The following is a 19,378-nucleotide window of genomic DNA, read 5'->3' on the forward strand; positions in this document are numbered from 1 at the left end:
CCAATACTGGGGCGCCTGGGTGGCTCAGTGGGTTAAAGCCTCTGCCTTCGGCTCAGGTCATGATCTCAGGGTCCTGGGATCGAGCCCCGCATTGGGCTCTCTGCTTGGTGGGGAGCCTGCTTCCTCCTCTCTCTCTCTCTGCCTGCCTCTCTGCCTCCTTGTGATCTCTGTCTGTCAAATAAATAAATAAAATCTTTAAAAAAAAAAAAATTCCAATACTGATTAAAGTAATGGTTGCACAATTCTGTGAGTATACTGAAATCCAGTAAATTACACATTTTAACTGGAAAAATTGTACAATATGTCAATTGTATCATAATAAAGCTGTTTTTTTTTTTTTAATTTGACAGACAGATCACAAGTAGGCAGAGAGGCAGGCAGAGAGAGAGACAGGAGGAGGAGGCAGGCTCCCTGCTGAGCAGAGAGCCTGATGCGGGACTCGATTCCAGGACCCTGAGATCATAACCTGAGCTGAAGGCAGAGGCTTTAACCACTGAGCCACCCAGGCGCCCCTAAAGCTGTTATTTTTTTAAGAGTGAAAGGATATATATCTGCATGAGATTATTAGGGATGATTTTACAGAGATTTTTTTAAAGATTTTATTTATTTATTACAAAGAGAGTGCACACACAAGATGAGAGAGAAAAAGAGAGATCAGGGGCAGTGGGAGAGGGAGAAGTGGACCCCCCGCTGAGCAGGGAGCTCCACACAGGGCTCCAGGACCCTCGGATCATGACCTGAGCCTAAGGCAGACACTTAACTAACTGAGCCACCCAGGCACCCCTAGGGATTGGTTTTGAGCTTGGTTTTGAAGTAAGTGAAAGTCAGGAATTAGTAAAATGTATTTGAAATAATATGAATAACGTGTAATGGCCTATGAGGCAGAAATGAGTAAATAATTTCCAAGAAATGGGAACCACCATCAGTATTAAAGCAGAGCTTATTAATTAGAAATAAAACTGCTAAGACTAGAATGCTAAACCAAGGACAGAGCACCCCAAAATCCTACAGGCTCCTCAAAATATAACAGATGAAAAGCCTATTTTTAATATGCCAAAGCTGGGTTCCTGGGTGGCTCAGTGGGTTAAGCCTCTGCCTTCAGCTCAGGTCATGATCTCAGGGTCCTGGGATGGAGCCCCACATTGGGCTCTCTGCTCAGCGGGGAGCCTGCTTCCCCCTCTCTCTCCACCTGCCCCTCTGCCTACTTGTGATCTCTCTCTCTGTCAAATAAATAAGTAAAATCTTTAAAAAAAAGTGCTGAAGCTATCATTGCCTGATTTTAAAACTTCAGAGTATTCATCTCTCAAAAAGTTGTTTCCATAATATGGGTATGTCTCTACCACTCACAGGCAAGCAACACAGTTTAAAGTGCAGGCTTTCAAGATGATTGTCTAGGTTATAATCTCTGCTCTATCACTTCTGATTATGTACATCTAACTCTATACCTCGGTTTTTGTATCTGCAAAATGAGAATACTATCACTTCATATATGTGTAAAGCTCTTAACATGTAATAATTTTTGTAACCATCACAATAACTATATGGTACATGTAACTACTTTACCTCTCCAGAGAATTAAGTTTCTACAGCTTGAAATCCATTCAAATTTGTGAATATAAATTTTCTATCTATATCCAAGGTAAATCCCTTGATTAAACTGTTAAACTCTGTCAAGCTGTTAAAATATATTGTTAAACAATATAAAGCAACCCAAATTATCAGGTCTTTTTTTTTTTTTTTAAGGTTTATTTATTTTAGTTGACAGAGATCACAAGTAGGCAGAGAGGCAGGCGGGGGTGGAGGGAACCAGGCTCCCCACTAAGCAGAGAGCCCGATATGGGGCTCGATCCTAGAACCCTGAGATCATGACCTGAGCCGAAGGCAGAGGCTTAACCCACTGAGCCACCCAGGTGCCCCTCAGTTCTCTTTTACCATGATCATTTCACCCTATCATTCTTAATCTTTTTTAGTAAAATTTTACTCAAGGAATTTGATGATTTTTTCACTCAAGTAAGTAATTTTGTCTCTAGTGCTCCAGGTTTTGATTTACCTGGCTCTCTAAAACTTAGAATTGCCTGGCCTCAAAGCCACTCTTAGACTTGTCTATGAGAGCCTTTGACTTCTTTCACAAAGGAAGTCCTTTGTATGGCTACTTCTGCTACAAGATTTTTCTTAAAAGTAAGGAATTACCAAACTAATATCTGGGTCTTCCAAAGTTAAAAGGAGAGAAGAGACAGCTAGCTCTCCTCCTCATGGAGAAGAAAAGGGAGTCATTACCCTCCTTTTGTGGGGGAGAGCTATAAGGAAACCATGCAGAATCCTATTGATGAAAGCAGTAAAAGTGTTGTAGGTATAACCAAATACAGGTTAATTCTACAGAGGTTTTCTGCCTCATATTACAATCTGAACTTCTTTACTTCTTTTTGAGGAGCAATTCTTTTTTTTTTTTTTAAGATTATTTATTTATTTATTTGACAGAGTTCACAAGTAGGCAGAGAGGCAGGCAGAGAGAGAGAGGAAGGGAAGCAGGTTCCCCGCTGAGCAGAGAGCCCGATGGGGGGCTTGATCCCAGAACCCTGGGATCATGACCTGAGCCGAAGGCAGAGGCTTTAACCCACTGAGCCACCCAGGCGCCCCTTGAGGAGCAATTCTTAATTATTACTCCAGATAAGTCATTTTAATCTGTATCCAAAACTAAGATCACTTACTACCAGTCTTATTCTAGGTTTCTTTAGTAGTGACTTCGATATAAACTGGATAAAACTGAAAGGAACTCGCTTGTTTAAAGAATAGATGGAAAAAGAGTGTGGAGAAATGACTTCAAGGGAAAAAATAAAAGACAGAGTATGAATTACAGTGGAAACTGAGGAAATGAAAATGAAAGGCACAAACTGAATTGAGTCAAGGAAGAAAAACAATTTACTAACTGCTGAGTAACTCTATATAGGAAGAACTAAGAAGGAGTAATAATTTAATGAAATACTGTTTGCATTATATTTAAATAGTGACAGCATGAAAACATTTTTAAAAAAGATTTTATTTATGTATTTGACGGAGAGAGAGAGAGAGAACAGTGGGGAAAGGAAAGAGACAAGCAGGCTCCACGCTAAGTGTAGACCCTGACTCAGAGCTCCATCTCACGACCCTGAGATATGACCTGAGCTGAAATCAAAAGTTGGATGTTTAACCTACTGAGGCACCCAGTACCCCCAAAACATTTCTAATACTAAGGAGATACTGATAATATCTGGTATTTTAAATCATTATAAACCAGGTATTTAGACTACCTCTGAACTCATCAAACATTTGTAAAACGTGGTAAATAAGAGCACTTACTTTAAAAGCTGCATTAATTATAAAGCATTTAGAACAGCTTTCCAGAAGCAAAACATCAAGATTTTCTATACATGCTATCGTATCTGAACTAAACAGTCATAACACACAAATTTACAATAAAATGGTAGAACTCTACTAAAATAGATTCCATTTAAAAAGAAAAAATGTCCATTTTTTTCCTTTTGAAGTGAAACTAACATTTAAAAATCCATCTTCGGGGCGCCTAGGTGGCTCAGTGGGTTAAGCTGCTGCCTTCGGCTCGGGTCATGATCTCAGAGTCTTGGGATCGAGCCCCGCAGCAGGCTCTTTGCTCAGCGGGGAGCCTGCTTCTCTCTCTCGCTCTCTCTCTCTCTCTGCCTACTTGTGATCTTTCTCTGTCAAATAAATAAAATCTTTAAAATAAAATAAAATAAAAATGCATCTTCAAAATAAGTGATTTTGGGGCCTGAATTAAAGCCCTAGACTACTCGTGTTCAAATCCCAGATTACTGTGTGAAATGTGTGAACACTTCAGCCTAGGCTTCCTATTCTCTCAAATGTGAATTATATTACATTCACATTCTAGTGTCCTAGAATTATAGTGATAAGTAATTAAGTTAACATAATAAGTACTTAAAACAGTACCTAGCACATGGTGTTTTCAAATATAATACTACACATCATGGCCTGAAAAACTAAGTTTTTCTTAGTATACATATGTGTGAGCAAAATTAGTATTTGTCACAAAACTATTCTGCAAAAAGAATATTTAATAACTCAAGTATGCTAATGGGAAAATGGTATCATTTAGAAAAAAAATAATAAAGCCTAAATGTCACTCAACAGATAAATGAAATCACAGACTAAAAAGCTCTGGATCTTCCTAGCAAGTAAGGTACACAATTTTAGATTCACTAACAACTTAGAAGTGATTTAAAAACTTATAAAGCTTAAATTAGGAAAAATTGCCTTTCTAGATTTTAAGCAACTAAAATGTGAAAAATATGTTCTAATAATGTCACTATTTCTGTCCTTATTTTCACTGATTTATCAACACAAAAAAACCCCATTTTGCTTTTTGGTCTCATTTCCTGCAAATGATATGACAAATACCCTAATTTAATAATTAACACTTTGGCACAACTAAAATTAGTATTTACAGTAATAATAATGTAAAAATTCTTTAACAAATATATACTAAACTATTTGTGGAGTTTATATTAATAGTGTCCCTTTACATTATGAACTGATTTGTCATTACAAGGTTATTTTCTTTTAGTATTAAAGTTGCACAAAAAGAGACCATATAAAATAAAGCCTCAAAGATTTCTAAGTAAGAGAGCAGGAATTGAAGGGAAGTCCTAAAACTGAATCAATGTCTTCTAATATGAAAATCTCAAAGATCTGATGGACTATTCCTTGCCTATTTATTGAAACAAAAATATCATATACATTTGAAATTACTCTAAATACAAATTAAAGTTACTCTCTGAAGTACCTTAAATCTACTAGAGTTATTAGGGTTTATGCAAAAATGACACACAAAATTTAATTTGTAAAGTTAGCTATGCATTACCATTGAACATACATAAAAATTTAAAACATCACACATAAAAGTTAGTGAAAATGGTAGAAGAGAAACATTTAATAAAAATGGGGAAATAAAGCAGTGATTTTGATGATCTGTAGTTATCTGTTTACTTATATATCCAAAGAGTATTCCATAATCCACAACTTGTCTTTGTAACTCATTTATTTAATTACCCATCCTCCATAAATAGGTTCCTCTATCCCTAACATACTTAACATGTAATGTACTTTAAAAAGTTTTCCTTTTGTCTCATGAAGAAAAATCACCAAGTACATGAAGATTAAGTTATCTTTCATTCAATCTAAGTTAAACAAGTTCTAGTTCCTTTATCTTTATTTCTATAGTAACTAAATTCAAACAGTCTTGTTCGTGGTTTTCTAATTACCTCCTTTGAGCTAAAATAAAGATTAGGAAACAGCATTATGAGACTACTTTACTCCTTCTAATGCAGATCAGTGTCACTTTCATACCTCACCTTTTTAAGCATCAATCTGGACTTGTCACCATAAAGTCTAGTATTAAGTTTGTTAGTAAATATATTAATAACTTTAATTAATAACTTCTAAATAAAGTTCGTTCTTCCTCATCTTAGACTTGTGTATTTATTTTCATCTCTAGAAACTCAGTCTGCAGATAAAAATCATTAACTATTTACAAATAAACAGAAACTCTAGTTTTCAAGCAGAATCAAACTTTGTGTGTTAGTTATCTACCAGGATAATATGAAACAATCCTATCCAAAAACTGCTTACAAACTACTTAATGAAATTAAGTTTCATTTTCATTAGTTTATTCATTTTAAAGCACTTTAAGGCACTTTATTCATTTAAGGCACCATAACAAGAAAAATTAGTATAAAGTTTTCAAGAATAAACTTAGAGTAAACCTTCCATTTTTTCTCAACAGTCATCAATCTTTTTCAAGATGGTTAGACACACATACCAAGATAATGTTCCATCTGCATATGGCCCATTTCAGCTACAAAACAGCAGACTGAATTTGCCCAAATAACCATAAATGACTAATCCAATCATCTTTTAAAAAGACATTAAAAAGAGAAACAACTTTTTAACAAGTTAAAAACAAGTTTTAATGAGTCCCCAACATGAGCCCAAGTAACTAAATTATTAAATCTTCACCAGTTCTCTAATCATGGGTACATAATGAAATGTGTACTTATCAAATTATTCTCCTTAAACTCTGAATCAAACTTTTGCTCTAAACTATTTCCTTTTTTTGACAGATTTCACCTAATTGCAAATTAACTGGCTTACATATAAACCAAACTGGTTTTTGCAAATCCTCAGTACCATCCTATCCTGGCATTCTTCCCCTTTAACTAATAGAGGTAATCAATCAAGGACAAAAATTTTCACATTCTGGGGCACCTGGATGGTACAGTTAGTTAAGCATCTGACTCTTGATTTCAGCTCAGGTTGTGATCTTAGGGTCTCTCAGGGTAATGAGATGGAGCCTGCTTTAAAAAATTTTTAAAAAGGGGCACCTGGGTGGCTCAGTGGGTTAATGCCTCTGCCTTCAGCTCAGGTCATGATCCCAGGGTTCTGGGATCGTGCCCCGCATCGGGCTCTCTGCTCAGCGGGGAGCCTCTTCCCCTTCTCTCTGCCTGCCTCTCTGCCTAAACTTGTGATCTCTGTCTATCAAATAAATAAATAAAATCTTTAAAAAAAAAATTAAAAAAAGATTCTCTCGCTCTCTCCCCCACTGCCCCTCTCCACCCCTTCTCAAATAAATAAATCTTAAAAGAAAAAAAAAAAAGTCGACATTCTGCTGTTATCTAAATTTGTGGGCTTCAGTTTCCTTTTCTTTAATATGAAAGCACTGACTTTCATTTTAAAATGAAAATCAAATTTATGGACTTCCTGTATTCTTTACAACAGATCTTTAAAATGATTTACAGTAACTGTGAAAAAGCAAAAATACTTTTATTTGAAAAATGTCAAACTTCAAGTTTAATGCTCACAATACACACACTGTTCGTATCATCCCATAGTGTCAACACCAATTATTACCCAGAATACCAGAAACATACATTAAAAAAAAGTAATATCCATCTGAATAATAGCCATATTTAAACTTACAGATTTCTATTTTATGGAAATCCACATTTATCTTTTTATAAGGTGGTAATAGGCTAGGTGAATTAAGAAAATTTAAGTATTCTTTAACAAATAAAAGGAAGCAAAGATTTATCTTTAATAATCCACAGACCAAGGTAAACATGTGTCCTAGGAAATAACCAATTTCCGCACATGAATAAACATCTCACACTTACCTGAACAATAATGATTATTAAATCATCTAAAGATGATTAAGATTTTTTTTTGTTGTAATGCAACAAGTGCATGCTTACACCCTTAGGGATTTTTATCATATAAACACAGAATCTATGTAGCCTAACAAAGTATGAAAAAAGTACCAAGACTTAGATCAAAATACTTAAGTTCAAGTTCCAAGACTGCCATCTACTAGCTTACTTGAAAATCTCCTAGTACTACAGCATTTTATCAGAAGTAAACGAAGGTGACAAGAAAGTAAAATTTAATGTTATCTCGTAAACGTAATATTATGGAATATGTCACTGAATCAAGATAAAACCCCGACAATGAAATTATTGTCCATTTCACAGATGAAGACATTGAGATACAATGATTTAAATTAACTCTCCTCTAAGTCGTATAGCAGGTTAAGTGGTGAAACGGTGACCTAACTACGTCTAAATCTTATGTTGCTTCCACTAAGTCATAGAGGAGTACGTGGGAAAAAAAACTCCGTAAATTATACACCACTGTTATGGTGACAACGGGACATGAAAATAATTGTTATTACAGTAAAGAAGCACACTACCCTTCCTAATAAACAGAGCACTTGCTCTTTATGTTACATACTCACATATTTAAGTTATTCTGAACACCACTTGCTATGGCCGACAAGTATTAAAATCTACACATACTTCCTTCAGTATTTTAAGTATATCCTTTGGTATTTTATAAGTCTGAGTATTAGCAAGTGACTTAAGCCTCAAGCAGACTTATCTACTTTTTGCAGGCCTACGTTATCCCTCAAACAGGAGGGAAGGGCTGCGCTTCTAAGAGAAACGCTGCCGGTTTCTATCAAGCCTCCACTAAAGCACAACACCACGTGGTACTTCTCATTAGCCTAAGGTTCCGTACTCCTCTCCCTCCTTTTGACAAGGAACTGGAAACTAGGGTTTCTTTCTCTTAAGTGGCGCCCTGACACATGCCACCTGTGTAGTAAGAACCGCAAACATCCTGCAGCCTGCCTCCCGGAAGAATGCAAGAATCAGAATAGCAAGGAACTTGAATGCCGACAATGCCGGGAAAGGAAATGACCAGAGAAGGAAAGAGGGTGAGATCTTGATAAGCCGCGGGACCTCGACCTGTCAAAAATTGAGAGACTCACGCCGAACGACTATAACCTATCATTCGGGAAGGCCTGAGGTGGGAGCGGCACTACGGAAGGAAGGAGGACGGAAAGAACTGTGTGAGTCCCCGTCGCCGCTCCCCTTAAGTCTCTCAGCACGCCCCGACAAGCCACGAACCCTGGACCTCATCTCGGGTCCAATCTTCGCCCCAACATTTCGGGAGCAGCCAAAATCCTGCTGCCCAGTGCGGCCGCCGCCGGACCTGCCCGCACCTGTCACTAGCTAAAGACACCAGCCCGCAGTTCCCGCCCAGTTCTCCACCATCCTCCCGCAACCGCGACCATCTCAATCTCTTTCTCTCACCAGGTGTCCCCTTTCCGGAGCGAGGTTTTGAGCAGCGTCGCGATGTCAGACCGCTGGATGTCCAGATCTGCCGCTCCGCCTTCCGCCATCTTCTTCCACTAGCGGTAGCGGAGGCGGCAGCGACGGCGGCGGCACGCCCCAGAGCATTGTGGGAATGGCGTCCCGCGGCCCCTCCCAGTCGGCAGGTCGAAACCAAAAGAGACGGGGGGGGGGTTGGGGGGAGCGCCTCGAGACAAGAGTTGGTCCCGGGGGCGGACTGAGTACGCTGCCGCGGTCTGCTGCCCCCAATCGGCCCCCGCCCGTCCAGCATCTCGCCTTGGCCTCCTCTGGCTCGGGACAGCCGGGTTTTAACTCTTCTCTGTGAGGGCCCTCTGTCCTCTCTCAGCAGCGGTGCCACCGCCCCGTCCATCCTCGACTTCTGCCTTCCCCTCCCTCTTTCTCACAGGCGCCTGAGAACCCTTATTTGCGCATTCACTCACGCTTGAGGGTGGGGTGGGGCGGGGGGCGTGGGGACGGCTAAGATATGGCAGAAAATTTTAAGAGCTCTGAGGCGTTAGTCCTTCCGTCCCTAGTCGGGGAACCTAAGCTTGGTGAATTTTGGCCCCAACAAAGAACAATCCGAAACCGAACGCATGGTCTCAGTGCCCTTCTTGGGCTCCTTCCTGCCCTCCTACTCCTGCTGTAGGTGGAAACCTTTTATAGGCTCTTTGTGACGCCTCCCCAGGCACACCCAGACGCTAAACTGCAGTGAAAAACATGTCCCAGTTCCTCGGTGAACACTGAGTGAAATATGTATCAAATAATGCCAGGTACTAAAAGGGAAGGAAACGTGCCCGAAAACCTTTATCCTCGATGTTATAAAGTAACATTTTCTTAACCACATCTTCCCATGTGTGTTTACCGGCCATTATTTAGTAATACCAGCTTTTATTGTAGCTAATTATGTTACAAACGGGGAAATCCAGTCTCAAAAATCAAATGCTAAGGTCACACAGTAGGTGGAGAGGTAAGTTTATATAAAACCCAAGTTCCAAACCCCGGGTGCTGTCTGTCCGCTAGAGCATACTGACTACCTCTCCTTTTGGAAACCTGGCATGTATTAACGGGGTTGCCCTGGTTTCATCTTTGTTTTTTCTTCTTCTTTATAACCTCTGTACAGCTGGTGGCTAGCATTGTGCTCCCTAACATATAAGCACCACCTAAATATTTGTTTCAAATGAACTGGGGAAAAACTTCTTGAATATTTCCAAGCATGAGGAGGTCCAGAAATTTGACTTAAGGATAATAAAAATTATGTGAAAAGTCTAAGAGATAGATAAGAATTCATGCAGTATCTGCTGTTTCCCTATTTTTAATGTGGGAATTTGGAATCTGGTGGGAATTCAATAAAGAAGAATGCAGTTATGCTAGTAAGAAGTATTGAGTCCTTCCAAGTTAGTGCATACTGGCATTATGACGTGTATCAGCATCGTAGTTGCTTATTTTCCTCATAATAAAACTATTTTGCACTATCATGTCATCCTTGATTTGAGAGTCTGAAAGAAGCTTCCAGTTACTGCTCTTTCTTACATTATTTGGTTTTTCTTATGACAGGTTAAAAAAATTAGTTTCTCTAACCATGAGTATCATCAAAGGGTCACATTTCCCTCCTCCCAGCCAACTTCTGAAAGACAGCAAAGTATTTTTCCAAGGAGAGGCAGCATGTTATGGGAAGAATATTGGAGTCATATGAACAGGGGTTAAAACCTTACCTCAACCTCTAGCTGCGAAGTACTTAACTTTTAGTTTAATCATGAAATTAGGGATGTTAATACTTACCTTAAAGGCTCTTTATGAAGATTAAATGGAATAATCTATGTTTATTGCCTGAGACATGAAAGCCAATCAGTGAATGCTAATGTTGTTTACTGGTGACAGGATGAATTTTATAGTATATAAATTATATCTCAATAAAGCTGTTAAAAAATTGTCACAGACTTTGAAGCAAAACCATGCTATCATTTTATAAACACAGCATAATTGAGAAGCAATGCCTCATGCACGCTCTGCTATTCAGTTTCCTTTCAAAGAAAATGCACATTTGAAATGCTGAAGCCTGTACCCATGCAACAAAGTACAATTTTCATTTGTACCACATTTAAGGCAATGAGTTAACTGGACATACATATATAAGTTCAATGTTAATTTGAATTATACATCAGGTTTATGAGGTCATTTTGTAGACCTAATTAGTTGCCTTCAGAGATAGAAAAGAAGTAACAGTTACATTATTGTATTTAGTAAGCATTACAGAGAGAGTTCTAAGACCAGTTTTAAACACTTTAAAATGTTAACTTGTTCCTCGTAGCAATCCTATGAGGTAGGTATTATTATTATTATTTTTTAAAGATTTTATTTATTTATTTGACAGAGATTACAAGTAGGCAGAGAGGAAGGCAGAGAGAGAGGAGGAAGCAGGCTCCCTGCTGAGCAGAGACCCCCAATGTGGGGCTTGATCCCAGGGCCCTGAGATCATGACCTGAGCCAAAGGCAGAGGCTTTAACCCACTGAGCCACCCAGGTGCCCCAGTTATTATTCCTATTGTGTAAAGGTGGATTGAGGCAATTGACAGAATTCTAATTTGAAACCAGGAAGTCTAGCTCCAGAATCTAGAAGTTTGGGTAAGTTTTAATTTTTCTACCAATCTTTATGATCTTTTCCCCTCAGTAATATTTAGAAACAGTTGACATACATTACTGCATAAGTTTAGGGAGTACAACATAATGGTTTATTTACATATACTATGAAATTGATCTTGATTATAGCAGTCAACTTTCTAATGACCTCAGTTTACTAATTTATGGAAATTCTGATTATTTTACTCATGCTTCTTTCAATTATGAGGCAAAATGAAATTGTTTGTAAACATTGAATTGGTTGAGGTCCACTTCCTTTCTAAATTGGTAGTAATTGATGAGAAATGTAACTTTCTCTTGCATCACATAGATAAATATAAGCCAGGACTTACTTTATACAGAATCACTGTCTTGATGCTTCCCTTAGTTAACTTTGCAAGAATGTACTTGCTTTGTGCAAGTATTTGCTTGGTGATCATCATCATATTCTCATATTCTCACATTCTCTCATACTTTTCTTGTCCACTAAAACTTTAACCTAGGGCTTTGAGAAGGGGAAAAGAGTATGCTGAGAAGTTAAGAAATTAGGCTGGGTATGAACAAAGTGTACCTTACAAAAAGGCAGAGTCAGTTTTGAAATTAGAGATACTCTAGGAAGGGTTCCTGTATCTTCAAATAATTCCCCTTTCTACTCATTGATGTTTAAATAATCCCTTTCAGAGAGGTTCTTATATATACCAATTAAAAGATAGGACTTCAAATGTAAATACTTTGGGAAAGAATAAGGTTTAGACCTGAGGTGTCAAATGAGAGCCAGTTTTCAGCCTGGGATGGACTAGAGAGAAAAAGAAAAAACACTGTTTTGTTTTTTTTTTTAAACTGGATGGAAGAAAATACAAAGAAGTTCAAGACAAGTTCTGTCTAACTCACAATATCGTTTGATGCTGGCTATATGAGCCTGAGGAAAAATCTTCCAGAATGAACACATCCCTGTACAGAACAATGATTGATACCTTGCTGTCTTTATTTTTCAATTCTTACCATCTTTGTTTTCATAAGCACTATTTCACTTTTCCTTCCACCTTTTTATTCCTCTACAGCTATTCCCTCTGATAAACCCCTCTCCCCCTGATTTTATTCACCCCTCTAAACCATCCTTTTCTCTTTTGTAATTTTATAATTCCCTTCTCCCATTACTAGCTCTCTAAATAACTAAAAGGCAGTGGAAAGGCGGGGGAGTAGTGCAGACACCAAAGCAGCATGTAGTAAACTGTTTAATCTGTTAATGATATTTTGAAACTTGAGATATGAATAAAAATTGTAAATGCCATGATACAGGTTTTAAAACTTAAAAAAAAAATACAGAGGCTCCTTATTTCAGACAAATGTTAGGTCCTGACAAAGAGAAAGAAAAAGTAGTAAAATGAATACAGTGTCTTGTACAGAGGGTCATGTACTTGGATTTTGAGTTGGGCTCAGTGCTACTAAGTAGCTGGGTAACCCTTGTCAAATCATTTAATTTCCCTGAGCATTAGTTTCTTCATTATAAAATAGGGTGATTAAACTCTTCAAGGTATAAAACTCAAATTCTTGCAAGAGTTAGACTATGTAACTAATATAAATGGTGAAGCAAATCTGTGGTAAGATGGTAAGAAGTTTTGGGGACACTAATGAACTGTCTGCTGCAATGAAAGTTATTTAAGATGAGAGAGAGAAAGCAAGCAGAGGGCAGGGGCAGAGAAAGAGGGAGAAAAAATTTTAAGCAGACTCTGCACTGAGTAGAGGTCGATACGGGGCATGATCTCAGGACCCCGAGATCATGACCTAAGCCAAAACCAAGATCCGGACACAATTGACTGTGCCACTCAGGTGCCCTGAGTTATTAAAATTTAAAAAATTAGAACAAACAAAATTATATCTCCTACTTAAGGGACCTGGAAAGTTTTATTTTAACATGGGAATGAAGTCTGGGAATTGATTAATCTGAGTTGCTACTTGAATTCTTTTTGGAAGCACACACAAAATGCTCTGAAAGCTGACCTACCCTGAAGGTTGATGTCAGCCTGCTTGATAAGCTGATACTCACTGAATGATATAGTAGATACGCACTGAATGATAAAGGAACTAAACTGAATTGAATAATAAACAAATAGTCTCTATAGGTCTAGAATTCTCTCATGAACAACAAAAAAATCTTTAAAATACATAGTCTTTTAAACCACATCCTATGGTTCCTAGATATTTTTAAATGAAACATACTTATATGGTGGGAAACTTTTCCAAGAAAGAATTAGGTTATCCTAGGTCTATATAGTGACATATCAAGTGATATAGATCAAATTAAGGTTGCCAGTAGGGAAAATCTGCCTGTTTTATACTTAGTTATTTATATTTACTGACAGATTTTAAGGTGGATAAAGAACCACTTCATGAAAAAAATAGAAACATTAAGCAGCCTCTGAGTCCTTTCCCAAACTTTCTAATAATCAATGAACTTTAGAAAGCAAAATCATTTTTTTAAAAGATTTTATTTATTTATCTGACAGACAGAGATCACAAATAGGCAGAGAGTCAGGCAGAGAGAGAGGAAGGGAAGCAGGCTCCCTGCTGAGCAGAGAGAACGATGTGGGGTTCGATCCCAGGACCCTGAGACCATGACCTGAGCCAAGGGCAGAGGCTTTAACCCACTGAGCCACCCAGGTGCCCCCAGAAAGCAAAAGCATTTTAGACATGCTGATTTTTTAATTTAAAAAATAAGTTAGGGGCACTGGGGTGGCTCAATGGGTTAAGCCTCTGCCTTCAGCTCAGGTCATGATCTCAAGGTCCTGGGATCGAGCCCCATATTGGGCTCTCTGCTCCGCGGAGAGCCTGTTTCCCCCTCTCTCTGCCTATTTGTGATCTTTCTCTCTCTCTCCCTCTCTCTCTGTTAAATAAATAAATAAAATCTTTAAAAAAATAAGTTAAATCAAGTACAATGTTGATCTTAACTTTATATACTTGATCATTTTTACTCTATCAGTTTTGCACAAGAGTTTAAAATGTTTTCTTTTGTGCTTGTGGATTTTGAAAATCTACACATCCAGCGTGAAGTAGACAGTGTGTAATTCCAGCGTGAAGTAGACAATGTGTAATGATCTACTGATACTGCAACTATGTAGCTACCGGAGACATTAACTTGTTTTCTCCCAAGAGATGACTGAATTATTCAGTCTTTCTATTTGGTCAATCCTTCTCTTCATTTTGGCTTAAATGGCAAAAAGATTTAAACTGCTTACAAAGAGTTTTAGAACAACATAATAGCAGGTCTTAAAGAATACATGTATGTTTCCGGAGTGATGTAGACATTAAATGAGGCATTTTTCATGATTTTGTCTTCCAGGTGTCTCTAAGCAAAAGGGTACTACAGACCCTATTAAGGACCAGTTAGAAGACCTCAACAAGGAAGATAAAACACGTCTAGTGATGTTATAAAATATTTACCATTGCTTTCTGTTGCTATCCAGCAAACTACTGTCTAGATCCTTTTGAACTAGGTCAATGATGGATTTCTAAAATTTTAGAAATCATTGGCCCAAGGATACTATGTAATATGTTTGTCATGATTTCTATAGTAGGAAGGATTCATGAGATGTGCAGGAAATAATAATACACCGCTACATGTAATTTAATGTTTGTGTAAATGTTTATAGAATATAGTAGAAAGAGTACACATTTTGAGATTGGAAAGACCTACACATGAATGCCCCATTCTGCTACTTGTTAGTTCTGTAACACTGAAATTTTAATTTCCTCAGCTGTAAAATGAGAATAATAAACTTGTTTCATAGGATTCTGTAAAAAGACAATGAAATAATGGACTTGAAACTCTTCATAGAGCTCAATATATAGTATGAATTACTTAATGAACTATTTTTTTCCTCCTCAACTAAGGCAGTTACTAAACAAATGTCTAAAATTCATTAAGATCATAAAGCTGCAGGGCGCCTGGGTGGCTCAGTGAGTTAAAGCCTCTGCCTTCGGCTCAGGTCATGGTCCCAGGGTCCTGGGATTGAGCCCCGCATCAGGCTGTCTGCTCTGCGGAGAGCCTGCTTCCTCCTCTCTCTCTCTCTGCCTGCCTCTCTGCCTACTTGTGATCTCTGTCTGTCAAATAAATAAATTTTTTAAAAATCTTAAAAAAAAAAGATTACAAAGCTGCTATGTAATAATATAGATAGTTCTGTTAAAATTAATGGTATCCCATGTCAAAGAAAACCAATCACTAAAGGGGCTAAGAAGGATAATATTGAAATTCCAGTTTTACCTAAAGTCTTCTCTGTATAAGTATTCTGAAGGATAAAACACTTTGCTTGGAAGCCACAGTAGAATATAAGAGAAAAGTATTCATATGTGTACGAAGATTCTCTAATTACAAAAGAAGAGATTCATAACATATCTAATGCATGGGTCGCAGTCATCTTACCTATAGACTGGCAGTACAGAAGGCAGAATTATGGCCCCTCAAAGATGTCAATGTCCTAATCCCAGAACCTGTGACTATATTATTTTACATGGCAAAAGGGACTGTGCAGGTTTATTAAGGTTTAGGATCTTGAGATGGGAAGATTATTTTATGTCATCCAGTTTGGCCCCATCTAATCACATGAATCCTTGAAAGTGGGAAAACTTTCTTGGCTGTGGTCAGAGGTAAATATGACAATGGAAGTATGGTTTTGAAGATGAAATAAAAGGGCCATGAGCTGAGGAATATAAATGGCTTCTAGAAACAAGAAAAGACAGGAAATGAATTCTATCCTAAAGCCTCTGAAAAGGGACAGTGTTGCCAATGCCTTGACTTCAGGCCTGCGAGACCTATGTTGGACCTCTAAACTATAGAAATATTTAAGGTCATACATTCATGTTGTCTCAAGCCACTAAGTTTGTGGTAATTTCTTATAGTAGTAATAGAAAACTAATACAGGTAGTAGAACAGCCTATCCTAAGGAAATTAAGACAAAGTAAAATCTTTTTATTTATTTTTTATTTTTATTTTATTTTTAAAAAAGATTTTTATTTATTTATTTATTTGACAGACAGAGACCACAAGTAGGCAGAGAGGCAGGCAGAGAGAGAGGAGGAAGCAGGCTTCCTGCTGAGTAGAGAGCCCAACATGGGGCTCCATCCCAGGACCCTGAGATCATGACCTGAGCTGAAGGCAGAGGCTTTAACCCACTGAGCCACCCAGGTGCCCCAAGACAAAGTAAAATCTTTTTAGATCTAAAATGGACCAATGTGTCCATCTACTGTATCACTACACAGATATGTATGTCGTGGTTAATAACTAAAAGAAATTGGGCTCAATAAGATATGTTATCTCGGGCACCTGGGTGGCTCAGTTGGTTGAGCATCTGCCTTCAGCTCAGGTCATGATCCTGGCGTCCAGGGATCGAGTCCCACATCAGGCTCCCTGCTCAGCAGGGAGTCTGCTTCTCCCTCTGACACCTACCCCTCTCATGCTCTCTCCCTTTCTCTCTCTCTCTCTCCAATAAATAAATAAATAAATATATAAAAAAAAAAAGATATGTTATCTCAACGACTAGTTGACAGAAGTATGGAAGTTATTTTTAGCTGTGAGCTCTAAAACTGATATAATACAGAAAGTAATAACCATACCAAGGTGTTCAGTGATTATGAGATAATATTTTTAAGAGGGAGAGAGAGGGGAGGGATGGGGGATGGGCAGAGTGAGAGGAAGAGAGAAAATCTTAAGCAGTCTCCACACCCCATGCAGAGCCGAACTCAGGGCTTGATCTCACAACCTTGAGATCATGACCTGAGCCAAAATCAAAAGTTAGACACTTAACTGACTGAGCCACCCAGGCACCCCAAGTGATTATGAGATTATTTTAACTTTGTAGGCAATGTCACCAAATTCTTAACATCAAATTATAATAAATATCCATCAAAGGTAGGGACCTGGAACTTATAAATTGTGCTGATTACATTTTAATTGGCCAGATATAAGCCAGAGATAGTAACAGTAGATCCCCAAATAGCTTTTACACACTGTTGTAGTAGAGTAATTATTTGGCATGCTGTGCAAAAGAAATGCTATCAAGACTTACTAATAGAGACGCTGAAACAGTGCAGGGAAGTTAAAGTGACTGTTAGCCTACCTTATGATTATAATCAGAGGAAATTGAGTCAAGGTGACTTGTGAGGAATAGATCTGTAAGTACACATAGAGTTAGATAATACGCATAACTGTTAGCCAAGATAGATTACAAATCAAACACGTGGCCAAAAATTTCTTCCTTGTTTCCTCTCTCCCTCCCTTCGTTCCTTCTCCCTTTTCCTTCCTTCCTTCCTTCCGTCCGTCCGTCCTTCCTCTCTTCCTTCCTTCTTTCCTTCTTTCCTTCCTCCTCTTCCTCCTTTAGTTGCTCCCTCCCTTCCTTTCTTCCTTTCTCTCAAGGCATTTTGAAAAAATGTGGACAGTGGTTCCTTGATGAGTACTTATTGAATGAAATGTCTTTGCAGGCAGGTTAAACTAAGAATAACACTCAACTTTATTGACTACTTAAAGTGGTTAATAGAAAATAGAAGTAGATCAAGGTAAGAAGCAAAAAACCCGTTTTTAGTAGAGCAGGGGCTGAGTGCTTTTAAGTAATGCCATTTAGACTCTACATGCTGTAACTGCTTTTGAATGGCTCATGTAAATGGCATTGTACTGTAAGTTTCTTTCATGCCTTTCAGACAAAAATAAATTTCAAACTTTATTCTCTTGAAGTAGAATTAAAAGAAATTAGAAAGTTAAAACTTCAGAACTATCAGCCTTGTGAAATAAATACTTTTTCCCTAAATTCTTCTATTGTTAACAAGGTTTGCATTTTCTAGCTTTCTGTTTTCTTATTGCACAAATTAATTCAGAAAACAAAAAATAAAATCTTATAAAGATATGAACACTTTTTCCGAGCTTGAAAAAAGTTTAAAACTACGTTAAAGAAAGTAAATAAGCTTTAAAAATGTAGAAAGAGTCATCTATGGGAAATGATAAGAAGGGAATCTTTACCTTACATTAATTCTGTTATAAATATTTGCTATCATGATATAGAGGAAAACATGATGAAATCAACTAAGGAATTTTTTATATATTTCCTTAAAAGTTATAGAAATAGTGTTGTCTGATTAAGAATAGACTTGGGCATCCCAAATTAAGTTCTAGGGCTCCTCACCTCAAAAAAAAAAAAAAAAAAAGAACTCAAATTAGGAAGCAAGGTATCTAATAAGAGAATGAAATTCTTCATCTGAACTTCAGAAAAGGATGATGGAACTCAATTGGAATTTGCTTTTCCTTTTGGCTGTCTACAGGTATTAATTCTCCAACGGACTGTTTGTGTGTTTTTGGTTTTTTTTTTTGGGATAACTTTTTGTTTATTTATTTTTCCTTTAAAAAAAAGTCTTTATTTAAATTTATTTAAATCGGTTAACGTACAGTATAACATTTGTTTCAGGTGTACAATTTAGTGATTCATGGCTGGAGGGTTAAAAAAGAAAATCATCTCAGTCTAAAATAGTGTTTCAAAAAGTGGGGTCTGTAGATCAGCTGTATGTCACAAACAGTTGAGATGCATTTTAATATGTGAATTATTTGGTCCAATTCCAGATACACTGAGTCAGAATCATTGGGAGATAAAGTTTTGAATTCTGCATTTTCATAAGCTTACTGGTGATTCTTGTGCTCTCCAAAGTTTGGGAAGCGTTAGTCTAAGGAGATGGTTGGGTTCTTCAGTTCATTTTGCCCAGATTCAGGCAATGACATTGTGATAAGAGTAATCTTGCATTGTAGCTGCAGGGATGTAATGTCCATTCTTTTTTTTTTTTTTTAAAAGATTCTATTTATTTATTTGACAGAGAGAAATCACAAGTAGGCAGAGAGGCAGGCAGAGAGAGAGAGGAAGCAGGCTCCCTACCAAGCAGAGAGCCCGACATGGGACTCAAACCCAGGACCCTGAGATCATGACTTGAGCCAAAGGCAGAGGCTTAACCCACTGAGCCACCCAGGCGCCCCTGTAATGTCCATTCCGGACAGAATGATTTTTCTCCCTAGCCCTCTAG

General features: G+C 37.7%; 1 protein-coding gene across 4 annotated transcripts in view; it reads right to left on the reverse strand.

Moving 5' to 3' along the window:
• The window catches only part of LOC111160148 (ubiquitin specific peptidase 15), a 118,531-nt gene extending 109,673 nt beyond the window's left edge, over positions 1–8,858 (reverse strand). For all 4 annotated transcript variants that reach the window (XR_002641457.1, XM_022523015.1, XM_022523014.1 and 1 more), the window contains exon 1: positions 8,673–8,858. Coding sequence is in view for 3 of the 4 variants with exons in the window: in XM_022523015.1 (XP_022378723.1) it covers positions 8,673–8,761 (89 nt within the window). In the remaining variant the exon portion in view is untranslated. The remainder of the gene's footprint in view (positions 1–8,672) is intronic.
• Between the last annotated feature and the right edge of the window lie 10,520 nt (positions 8,859–19,378).

This window comes from Enhydra lutris, unplaced genomic scaffold (assembly GCF_002288905.1).
Source record: "Enhydra lutris kenyoni isolate GAN:26980312 unplaced genomic scaffold, ASM228890v2 scaffoldscaffold74, whole genome shotgun sequence".
NCBI lineage: Eukaryota > Metazoa > Chordata > Mammalia > Carnivora > Mustelidae > Enhydra > Enhydra lutris.